Here is a 12,586-nt window from a genome sequence, read left to right on the forward strand (position 1 = left end):
CACAGGACAGAAATAAACACAGGCAGAAAACTATGCTTTCAGGTTCCTTCTAGATTTTATGTAGGGTCTATGTTCAAAAGGTGGAAAAAGGAGAAGAATCAATTTCTCTGTTCTTAATGGATTAGAGAGAAACAATGGCAGTAGAGTTGTCAAGCTGTAGCTGAACTAGTGAATCCCAGAGGGTGACAAGAGTTCCCCAGGATTCACTAGAATGCAAACTCTGTTTGCTTTCCTAGCAGCATTTCCGCCTGTTAACAAGTTAAGACTGAAAGGACACCCTACCTACTTCATTATACACTCTGCCAAGCTCTAATTGCACATGCCATGGTTCTGGTATGCTTAAAATAATTTTCCATAAGACTTCTTGAAAACAGGCACAAAAAGGTAACCAACAATGACATACAAAGTATATCACAGAGAGAAATAATATGAAATATGACTTTGGTTTCTTTCTAATACCAATTTGTTTTGAAAATTGTTGTTGATGCTTAATTGTATTGCTTTTTTACAACATTTAAAAGTACTGCTTGAAAATATTAAGAAAATGAAATGCAGGACTTTCAAGTCCTTTACAGGTGTTCTTCTATGTGAAGGCTAGTAAAATATGCTTGTATGTAAAAACAATGCTGTGGTAAATATATTTTTTCAAAAAGCTTACGTATAATGCAGGCTGTGTTAATGTGGTAGAAGGGAAGAAACTACTCATATAGATGTACTGTGCTGTTAGTCAGTGAAATATATTAATTCAAGTACCTGGCATTATTCTGTATATAATGATTGTGGAAATTATGTTTTTTTTAATGTTGTGCATAATATGGGGACTGACATTGAGTCTATGATGCAGAGGTGCCTGAAGACAGAGGTGCGTATGTATACACTTGTGCCCTAGTGGATATTGACAACTTTGGTGTGGGTTAGGAGGGCCTGTGACAGGGACCAATCAGCAGTTTCATTGGCATTGAGTGCATATTTTTGAAGACATATTGTTTTGTAAGAGTATTAGTTTGAGATGCAGGTGCACCCTGTGACTTCAGTTATGTTTTGGGGATGATTAGGGTCATGTGTTCGTACAATATCAATAAGAGTATTAAAACTAGGTAAGAAATGTACAGTAAACTATATAAACTACATAAAACTGTCATGTTGACTGTCTTCTGTAATGGTTGGGTACGTCTATGTACATGCAGTGTGAGATAGTGGTATGAGAGGCAACGTAACCGTATTCAAGCAACATTTGCCCATGCTGATTAATCCTGCTGATAAGCAAGAGAAAAAATAATACAAGCAAGGCATGGAATAGGTAGTTGTCATACCTGAACTAGATCATCAGATCTAACTCATGAATTTTTATTCAGAACTACCCTGTCAAGTGTAGACATGCTGTGAAGTTATCCTTATCTGGACATTGGCTAGTTACAGAGGAATCTCTTTTAGGGCAGTTATACTTTTGCTAGAAAGGATATAGGGCCACACACACCCTAGAACATTGTCATTTTATATTGGCTGTCTCCTCTCCTTACTCCTTTCGGTAATAGAGAGGTAAGACTAAGATATTTTCCTTCCAGATCATACAGTTTCTCATAGCACAGTACTGTGGGTGGTTGTAACAGTGATGGATATGCAGATTGTATGTAGGATATGCATTTATGTAAGCCAGCACACATGTAGAGATCAGCTTTTATATTTGCACATGCATATACAAGAACATCACTTGGCTCCAAGTGTTTTTAAGGGAAGGTATTTATATTGTGTACTGAATTGCTTGCTATGTGTTGTGCATGTATTGCAGGTGCCATTAATGTGGTCTCTGTATTGTCCTCATTTAAGTTTCTGTGAATTACTGGGTGGGACGGCTGTACCAGTCAGTTTCCTGTGTTCTATATTGGTTTGTGAGTCTGTGTCAGTCATCAAGATACTGTGTTGAGGAAAGCTGGTACCTCACACCACACACGCTGCTGAAATCACACTGTGCAGTTTATACCTCCTTACATTATCTCTGTGCAAGCCAGGGCTGAGTGTGCGTGTCACTGTTATGCTGGCGGGGCAGCGTGTGATAGCTGCAACAGGAATTAGGGAAGTTGTGCAAAAGACATTGCTCAGTGTCAGCGCAGGCCTCCGATCAGGGGCAGGACCTCAGGGGAACGAGCCCCTTCAGTGCAAGCATGGAGGCACACAGCCCTTGCTTCCCTCACCTCCGGTACGCTCGCGGCTGGATGAGGCTCCTGTCACGACAGAGGTGGGGCAGCCCCACAATCACCCTTTGGCTGGATGAGGCTCCTGTCACGACAGAGGTGGGGCAGCCCCACACTCAACCTTTGGTTGGATGAGGCTCCTATCACGGCAGAGGTGGGGGCAGCCCCACTCACCCTTTGGCTGGATGAGGCTCTTGTCACAACAGACTTGTGGGCAGCCCCCGCAGGCAGGCTGACATTCCTGTCACGATATGCGCCGGGGCAGCTCCGCGCCAGCCCTCTGCGCTTAGGCGCCTATCGCGACAGCGGGCACTCCGGGCGGCGGGCAGCTCCCGTCAGCCGGCGCGCGCCACCGGCAGGGCAGCCCCGCTCCCCCTCAGCCGCCAGCCGCGGGTTGAGGCCGGGACAGCGGGCGGCCGCGGCGGTTCACGCCGGGGCAGGGGGGCGGGAAAGCTGCCACCCCACCTGCGGGCCTCTCCCCCGGCGGAGCGGAAGCGCTCCCGCCGCCGCATGAGGCCTGCATCACCCGCCTCCTCCTCCTCCTCCTCCTCGGAGCCGAGGGCGGGCGGGCGCCCGCGCTGTGCAGGGCCGCGCCAGGCGCCGCCACCGCCTCAGCACTGCGGGCGGGGCCGCGCCTTCCTCCCGCCCCGCGCCGCGCGCCCCGCCAATGAGCGGCGTCCACATGCCGCGGCGGCGAGAGGGGCCCGGGCGGCCCAGCTCCCATAAGTTACATTAGAGCAGCCGCCGCCGGTGCCCGAGAGGAGCGAGCGGGAGCGGACCGGCGAGGCCGGGCGTGGGGGGCAGCCGAGCGAGCCGAAGCCGTGACGGCGACAGCGGCCTGGGCCGGCGAGGGGAGGATCGCGCTGCTAAAGGGGGGGGCGATTCTGATCCTTTAAGGCGGGCAGCGGGGAAACTGCGCCTTTTAATTCCCACCCCCCACCCCCCACCCCCCCCCGCCACCTCTGGAGGAGAGCGGGGTGAGGCGTGCCGTTATCGCCCTCCGCGGGGGCGGCTCGGAGCCTGGTGAGGCGAACGGAGAGGCCGCTTGGCCACCAGGACGCGGCCCATCCCTGCACAGGCACCCGCCGAGCTCCCCGCTCCGTCTGAGGCGACAGCGGCTCCGGGAGCCCACGCCTCTCTCCTCCTTCTCCTCAGCCGCCTGCCCGGGGCCGGGGGGCACCTGAAGCCCCGCTTATCCCCGCTCGGCTCCCCCAGAGGGCGTGTGGGGTGGGAGGGGGGCGGAGGCTTTTTTTTTTTTTTGCCGGCGGCTTGCCCTTTTTTAAAAAAAATTTTTTTTTTCCTTTCTCCCTCTTGCCTCCTCCGGGGTGAGGCGCTGAGGTGGGCTCGGGGGCTGCTCTCTGTTGCGGGAGGGGGTCTATGGTGATAGCACGGGGGCGGTGGGGGAGAGAGCGAGGGGCTGAGGAGGGGGCTCGCCGCCGCGCCCGCCGCCGCTGAGGAGAAGGAAGAGGAGGCGAGGCACCATTTGCTGCTCCCTGCCCCAGCCATGGAGAACGCGCACACAAAGACTGTAGAGGAAGTTTTGGCATATTTCGGCGTCAACGAAAGCACCGGGCTCAGCCTGGAGCAAGTCAAGAAGCTGAAGGAGAAATGGGGCTCCAACGGTAGGTGAAGCGGCCCCACGCCGCCCGCCTCCCTCCGCCGCGGGGATGCTGTCGCTGGCACTCGTCGTCTTTCCCCCCCTCTGCTCCCTTTTCCACCCCTTTCTCTTTTTCGCTCATCCTTCTCTGGGCCCCGTTTCAAGGCCTATCGTGTGTGTATTTGCAAAGCCGGCATCTCTTACAGGACCCGGAATAGAAGCGAGGGAGAGAAGATGGCTGACTTGAACTCCACCTCGTGGGTTTCTTTCATACCCCAAGCTCACAGGGCTGCTTTGGGAAGGAGGATGTCACCTCCGTTTCCTTTCACCTTAACGGTGGGAAATCTTTTTCCATTCTGAAACGAAACGCTGTGGGGTTTCTTTTTTGTCCGTCTTGACCTTCATTTTTCCCTGCTTTTCGGTGCCTTTCTGTCCTTATTTTACATTCTTCTCTCGAGTCGGGGCACAGAATTCAGCCGATAAGGTGTTTTTGGTTTTGTTTTTTTAAGCCTTATTGCTTGGCCTTCCTAGTCCCTTTTAAAGTCCCATGCCGTTGTGTAAAAATGAAAAGCTATGAGAAAATTATACAGTGGGGCTTTTTTTAGCTTTAACACTGCTTTTGTGCCTCTTGAATTACTAAATCTAGTTGTGGGGAAATAAAAGGGAGAGCAGAGATAAGAAAATATCCTTAAAATGGAGGAAAGAATTCGAAATATTTTGTACCAAGTTTGGTGGTTCGGTTTTTTTAAGAGAACGTGGAGGAAAATATTTGTCGGAAAGCGTTTGAAAAGCATATTGAGCCTTTGACCCTTTGTGTGCAGCAACAGCAGAAGTCCCACAGCTGGCTGGAGTGATGACTTGGCTGAATTATAACACTTAGCACATTCTGGCTAACCTCTTGTGTCTTAAAATTAAAAAACTATCGGGTCTATTCAGATGCTCTAATGAAAAGAGTCTCCTTAATGGGGCTTTCAGTATGTCTGTCAAATCCAACCCAGCTGAGTGTGCAGTTTGGGAACAATATCTGGTGGATGCCTTATAATGCTCTAATGTGTTTCTTCAATGATTTTTTTTTTTCTTTGACATGCTTCCTGGAAAAAATCTTCCACTGACAGAGTTACCAGCTGAGGAAGGTAAGCATGTTCATGAAATCTTCTTCTAAATCTTGTTGATTATTAATCATTTTTTTAATGTGCATGACTAAATGGCTCTGTTACATATTGCAGGAAAAACCTTACTCGAGCTTGTGATTGAACAATTTGAAGACTTACTAGTTAGAATTTTGTTGCTGGCAGCTTGCATATCTTTTGTAAGTACAAATTTTTTTAATTGCGTGGGCCTCTGTATTGCAGAGTGACAGATGTTCCAATGTACAGGAAATGTATATACTGAAGTTATTCTCTTTCCTAAAAGGCAGAAGTATAGGATGCAAAGTAAAATGCTGTCTCTTAAATTAGTTGCCTTGTGAAGAGGTTTCCGTATGCTAGAAAAATTTCAGGGAATCTTTTACTGCATGATTCATAAGTATGTAACTACATTAGATGGGTATTTTAAAAAGTGCTTCTCATTCAACCCAGTTTGCTTATTTGAGGTGGGATTTCCCAATGCTTTTGTTGGCTTCGAAGACTAACCTTGGGTAAGTGTTTAACTGGACATTCTTCTTGCCTTCGAGTTAATCGTTATCAAGCTCAATGTATAATCATTGGAAGACATTTTTGGATGCAATGCAGACTGTAAATAGAATTTACATGGCGAATATTCCAGTTGCTTTCCCTTCCTGATAATAGCAAGGTGACAGTTGTTGCTTTTGACAGTGACAAGAATGATGACGGCTGTGATGGCACCATTGCTGACCAAATTTGGTAACTGACCTTCGGATAGTCTAGTCATTAAATGGACATCTTGCTTTGCATATGGGATTAAAAGAACAAGAACATTTTTTTTAAAGCATATTTAGGCAATCTTTTTACATAATGTGTGAAGGGTATGAGCTTGCTGAAAAACCAGGAAACTGAGCAAAGGCTAAGTATAGAGGAGGATGAAGGCTGTATATCTTGGGGAGCTAGACAACAGAAACAAAAGTGTGCAGAATATTAAATTGTTTAGGTAGGACAAAAAGTTTATGGTAGACTTTGCCCTGGAGTTGTCATTAACTCATTTAAAAAAAAATGCTGCAGCTCTTGGGGGGAGTGGAAATTGTGGTGACCCTTTAGCTAAGGGCAAGCTAATTAGGATGGGCAGAGGAGAATGTACTCTGAAGCTGTTCTGTTTGATGGGGGAAGGGTTGCCTGTTGTGGCTGCAGTATATACTGTGCTGCTGATCCTCCACGGAGAGAGACTTCAGCTATCCCCACACTGACAGATTTCAAAGTGCTTTGGGTTTTGGTATGCATATACTGTTACCAGCTAAGCAATGATTGGTGACATTGATCTTGACCATGGAGACAAATGTGCGTTACTCACTCTTCTGTTTCCTGGGGAAGAAGTCAGGGTGGCTATAGAAAACTCAATAAACAGGTCATTCAATAGCTTTTTTTCTTCCTCTCTCCCTTTTTTCCTCCCAGAGGGTGAGATGGGGCTATACTTTTGTTCCTGAAAAGTCAGGAATGTTTCTCTCATCTCGTAAGACAAATGGAAGTTCAGAAGTTTGTTAGCCTTTCATGCCAGTGTACACTATTTGTTTTTATTATAACCAAGTAAGTGAAAAATCAAATTCACCAAACTTAAGCCTTCATTGCTGAATCTAAGTAAGTATCATACCAGACTGACAGAGGTCGTACAACATACACTGCCAAGCCTTCTCTGAAAACTTGATTAGCATATGGATTCAGTTTCTTTTTTCAGTATGCTTAATTTTCCATTCTAATTAAGAAGTGTAGTCTAATGGAGTGTGGGATAGAGCTGGGTTCTCTGCTTCTGTGCAGCTGGCATCGTATATGACCTTGGACTACTGCTCTGCCTTTTTTGTCTCCTATTTAAGAGTTGTGGATGCCTACTATAAATTTGTTAGTAGTAAAGATTTTAATGGAATGTAAAAAAGAAAACTAGATACATAATTTTGGTACTTTAAAAGCATGTCCCTGTTGTTTTTGTTTCTGGCTTTCTCCCTGCTCAGTAGGTGATAACCTGTTGTCTGTTTTTTTTCTTAGTTTTTAACGCTTTTTCTTGATGAAAGCATATTAGAGACTTTTGTAGTAGCTGTAAAGAACTCTTGAGTATGTTGATATAAAGAAGGTGTTGCTGCAAAAGTTGTATGTAATTAACATCACCTAAACTCTGGTGTTCCTGAAAATGTTTGAATAGAGTACATAGCTGTGTTAGGCTTGTGGACAGTGATTGTTCCGTGAGAACATTTGAAAACATTACATTCAAGACTGGAATTATACATAGTGCTGAGATTACAAATTATGCTAAGTCATTCTTCTGATGAAAAAACTTAATGCTAGAGCTTAGCTTCAGTGTGTTTGTTATGCTATCTTCTACAAGACTTAGAAATTCAATTTTTCAATTTGTACTGTTGCAAGGCATGCAAGATCTTGAAATGGATAATTGGACCTAAAATGGAGTCAGTTAAATTTGCATTGGTTTGGATGTTGAGTAATACTGTTGAGAGCCGCTCTTTAATGAGTCAAGACTTCTGGCTTTTGGGGGGGCAGTGTCAGATCCCACAGAATCATATTGTGGATCTCTGAAGTGCTAGACTGCTTTTTACTATGATTTGTTGTTTGATAGACTGTAAGTGGTAGCACTCAAGTAGAAGGCAGGACATTGTATAGTGTACCAACAGCAGTAAGGTTGGATAGCAGCTCTTGTCTGAAATAACTTTTGACTGAAGACTCCAAGGCCTAGTGTATGTCCCAAAGGGAATTTTCATCTGGATGCTCAGATAAGTAGTTTCCCTTGAATGAAAAGGGATGGGAAACTGTGGCTTACCAAGGACTCAAGAACAAATGACCCCAAAAGTTCCCAGGTCTTTTGAGTTACTAGTAGGGGACTGAATGTTGAAATTGGGCGTGAATATATAGCAATGACTTGATTTTTTTTTAAGGGTGGGGTTTTTTTAAGCGTGTCACTGAAAGCTTACTCTAGTTTGAATTTTGTTTTTCTGACAATCAAGTGGAATATGTACTTCACTAGTGGCAGCAGATTTATGTGTGCTTTTAGGAAAGGCCTAGGTGCTGTTAGGGCAGTGAATGTAGTAGTGTTCTTTACTAGCTGTACATCAGCAAGTTAAAAAAAAAAACAAAAAAACAACATATTGAAGATTCGGGTATGAGACAGGATCTTGAGGTATATAGATTATCATTCTGTGTCATGGAAGATCTTCTGGTAACAGTGTTGTGATCACAAATCATACTGGATTCTTAACAATTATGACTGCACAGAAACACCCATCTTTAACATTGAGATCTGCATTAGATTTTTGTGCAGAAACATCCCCTCTGACAAACTATATAAACTTCTGTGTTCGAAGTGCCTTTTGTGTCCTCTACTCTGACACCCCGTCAGGTATGTGTCAGTAAAATAAATCAGACTAACAGCTGAATCTGTGTCACCCTGGCTGATTGTAGGGGTCATATGCTGCCTGTTTGTTGGCTGTAGATACGATGTCCTACATTCCAAGTCAGAACTGCTGTTACAGATGTGCCTAGTTAGTAATGGCTTAAATTCTTACACTGTTGTTTCCTTGGTATTTCTATTGGCCTTAAGTATCTCTTGAGGAGAAGCAGTATAAGTAATTTCTGATAGTGAGTAAATGGATCTATGCATCGGCTTGTGCCTTGTCTTGGTGTTGTGTCAAATCTGTGAAGCCTATGCAGAAATAAAGCTGCAGAGCGCATCTCAGCAGTTCAAGGGCCTTCATAGCCTGACTTTCTAGGTGCAAGTGAGAGGATGTTTAACTTTACATGAACTATGGCTTTTAGTTCTTGCTACTTCTGGAGCATGTACTCGAATCTACAATATTTACATAAAAGAACAGCTTGCTCTGCTGTGTAAGTGACTCTGACAAGCTGCAATATGTTACCTGTGTATCTGATGTAGAATGATTCTTTGGTAAAGTATATATGCTTTAAACAGTCACGTGTGCTTAAACATGCAGTCTTACCTTTGCATCACACTTATAGTGATTTTTCTTCTATAAGAGGCAGTATAGATTATAAACTCTACCAAAAACTCAAGTATTAAGATGGTTAAATACAGCATCCTAAGAGCATTTATTTATTTATTTATTTTCCCTCCTCCTTCCCCCCCGAGTTGTTTCTTTGATTTCTAAGCTTGGAAGTGAATGTTCTGGGAATGGCTTCTACTAGTGGATATCCATGTTTAGATTAAAACAGTATTACAGCCTGTAACTTAGCATGAGTACAGCTTAATCTGTGTTAAAAGGTGAGCAAAGCTACTCTTGGAGTAAGAAAGATGTGCGAGTGAAAATGTTGCAGGTGTTGCCCTGGAATTCCCCCAAAAGCTACCTGTTAAGGTCAGTAGCAGTGAGTATGTGGCACAAGACAAGGATTGCTGTAGTACATTACACTGGCATGCTTTTAGCTAAACTCAGATTACTCAATAGCACCTGAGATACCAACTGATGGTTAGGGGTGAATAAACTGAGAAGCAACTGTGATTCCATTTTACTTCGTAGAAATTAAACTGTGGGTGCTATGTATTTTAATTTTTTTCCTTACTGCTACATGCTACAGTAATCACAGGAACGTGTTTATTTTCAGGAATATGGTGTGGCATATCTGATGGGTGCTTACAATCTGCTAACCCAGTGAAATTCTTGATTTTGTACTTATATTTGTGGTCAAGATCCTTCACCCCACCTTGGGTAGCCAAAAAAAAAACCCCTCTACTGAACAATGGAACTAAAATTGGGAGGTTTTTCTTTTGTGTTTCCTAGTGTTCACTGACATGGAACCAGTATCAGGTCTACTAAAATAGTTTGCTTAATTTCAAGCTAATTTCTAGTGAAAAGAAAAATCACTAAAAGAGGGTTTCCTGAGTAGTATTTAGTACTCTGTCCAAAATATACTAAACCTTAATTCACAGTATCCTGTGAGAAGAAAGCTCTCTTAAAAGCAGCCCATAGTTTTGCATGACTTGCTTTAATTAGTCCAGGACTACTTTTTGTTACAAGATCTTACTCTCCCAGCTTGCTTCTAAGTTTCCATTATCAAAATGAAAAACAAACACAAAACCTTGCTAGGTTGCTGACAACAAACTGTTTGCTTTTCCTCTGTTAGTGGTAAGCAGGTACAGCCTGCTGGGCAACAGCATTCTCTCTTGAAATATCCATTCTTTACTCTGATTCTGGTTTTGTTGCTTAATGATAAATAGTCAACTGAGACAACTTGCCTCCACAACTTACCTGACAGTGTAGAGATAATTAACTTGTAGAAATGCAAAAAGCTGTAAGGACGCTTCTGTTCTTCTAGCTGTTGTCATCAGTAGTCACTTCATTGCTGGCTGACTTCTGCATTGTACCTCTGCCCCCTCTTTACAAATAACCATGAAAACTAAGTGCTATTTGCCTGTCATAGTGTATTTTTTGGCTTAGTGTCCTGCAGGTCTACCCCATTAGGCTTTGATTAAAATAGGCTTCTGCAAGCCATAGCTCTAGCAGCCGTAAAGCAAATAATGCTGAATGAAAGGTGTCCTTTAAGCTGCTTACATCGGCTGTTGATACAGGACTTCTGTCTTGCTATGAATTTCTGTTATATTTTCAGACTTGGATTTCTCTTGAGCAATTATCTTACTCTTTTTTTTGTCCTACTCTTTTAAGCTTCTTAAATGCATGGTAACTCTACTTACTGACCATACTGCCTGAACAGTACATTGGAGATCAATGACCTGGAAATTAAGCTGTTTTACATGTGAGTCTTAGTGATTAGGGCTGAAATGTGGTGGGGCCCTTCTGAGTAGTAGTAAAATAAAAGATCACTCATAGTAAACCTCTCCGGGGTCTTAAAAGTGGAAACTTTTTGCCAAGGACTCTGTGCCTTGGACAAGAATTGTCTAGTTTCTACCAGGCTGCAGCATATGATCTCTGTCGTGACTAAAAACACCTAGGTAAATACTTGTATTTTTTGTTTTACTTTCTCTTTGTTTTTTACTGTGGCTTTGTTTTTACTTCAGAGTACTATCAAATAATAAACCTGATCTGTTATAGCACTATGTATTGTGTATTACAAGTGTCCTAAATGGAGCGTTAATACAGCTGTAGTCTGCTATAATGAAACCAAGAACTTAATATATTCTGTGTTCGTATGTCTATATTTACTAAAATGTTCTAGAACCTCGAGGTTAGATTGTTCTACTATTAGTAATTGTGTGGAAGCTTTTGGTGGGAGAAACATGCATTGCTGGCTTCCAGGATTGACTAGATACTTCATTTTAACCTGGTCACAGATTGATAATTTTGCAAAAAAAAAAAAAAACCCAACAGTGAAGATCTAAAACATGAGGTCTGTACTGTTGGGATCTCTATTCTGAGCTAATCTGTTCTTTTTGAAATAATGGCTTATTCAAATAAAAGATCCCTTGAAAACCAAATTTTTGTTCTCCTTGACATACTTGGATCTTGCTGTCCTTATAGCTACTTTCCTTACCTCTTAACGTTGCAGGCTTTCTTGATGTTATTTTACAACACATGTGGTCTTCAATCTGAAAAGATTATGGTTTAGAATTGTGTAAAGCAGATGTTCCATTCTGGTTAACATTGTAGGTGCCTGCTCTGTTCAGAACATCACAAAACGATTGAGTTTACTTGCTTTGTTGGGAGCAAAACGGGCTCTACAGAATTCAAATAAAAAGGAGGGAAGAAATGGATACTAAGCAGCTTTTCTGATGGCAGCATGTGACCTTGTATATGCTAAGGAAACTGGAAATGTACCATTAGCCATTTCTGTAGCTCCACTGGGGGCAGCAGTGCTGGTGCAGGGTAACAGCTGTCCATGATATAAGGGGTAATGCATGGAATGAAGACTACGGTGTCAACTGTATGGCTGCTCTAGCAGGTCAAATGGCAGAACTTGTTACTGGGGATTGGAAATTAGTGGTGTGGGAGGAGGGAAGAAATACCAAGATGCAGAGAATGTAAGACACCCTAACTAATCTTCAGAGGGATTACACAGACCCTGAAAATGTTCTGTTGCCGGTTGGAATGTTTTGGTCTTATTAATCATAACCTGGATCTTACAAGTTTATCCTTTTGTAACAAAATTTGTTGTTGCATTGAATTTGCTTGACAGTCTGTTTTCTGCTTGAGACTTTCATGCTGCTGCCTCTTCCTTTTAACATCCTGGAATGTTTCACAATTGAGCAATAGCTCTGAGCAGCATGTTGGTGGAATTACTGTGCTTGCTTTAGTAACGGTTTGCTCGCTGCAGTCTTATAGTGATTCAGAGTGCTGTTGCCTGACTACCAGCCCTAATTATCTTGACACGTTGTTCCTATTTACTGTCACTTTCCAGGCTTCCTGTTGCTCAACATGTTGATGAAAAATCTCTTCCTCTCTGGTCATGTTAGCTTGACTTTTCTTCAGTAACTACAGAACTCTGCAGAGGCCCTGACATACCCATTCAAGTCACGTGCATGGCAGAAGTCTGAAACTAGAGTGTAATTCTAAAGCAAATGAATTAAAATAAAATCTTTGGAGCCTTTTAAGCAAGTCCTCAAGTTGCTTCACTTCTTAAAATCCAGTTTTAATTTTAATTTTATCAGCTATTCAGCTCAGAATTCAATTTCAGATGTAACTATCCAGTTCACTTAGATGCTTCAATAAGACACTGCTTGA

The 12,586-nt window shown here is 43.0% G+C and overlaps 1 protein-coding gene across 3 annotated transcripts in view; it reads left to right on the forward strand.

Annotated features, from left to right (window-relative positions):
• Positions 1-2,944: 2,944 nt before the first annotated feature.
• ATP2A2 (ATPase sarcoplasmic/endoplasmic reticulum Ca2+ transporting 2) overlaps positions 2,945-12,586 on the forward strand; it is a 48,017-nt gene continuing 38,375 nt past the window's right edge. For all 3 annotated transcript variants that reach the window (XR_012663254.1, XM_075110621.1, XM_075110620.1), the window contains exons 1-3: positions 2,945-3,814; positions 4,905-4,922; positions 5,016-5,098. Coding sequence is in view for 2 of the 3 variants with exons in the window: in XM_075110621.1 (XP_074966722.1) it covers positions 3,697-3,814; positions 4,905-4,922; positions 5,016-5,098 (219 nt within the window). In the remaining variant the exon portion in view is untranslated. The remainder of the gene's footprint in view (positions 3,815-4,904; positions 4,923-5,015; positions 5,099-12,586) is intronic.

This window comes from Phalacrocorax aristotelis, chromosome 15, assembly GCF_949628215.1.
Source record: "Phalacrocorax aristotelis chromosome 15, bGulAri2.1, whole genome shotgun sequence".
Classification (NCBI taxonomy): Eukaryota; Metazoa; Chordata; class Aves; order Suliformes; family Phalacrocoracidae; genus Phalacrocorax; species Phalacrocorax aristotelis.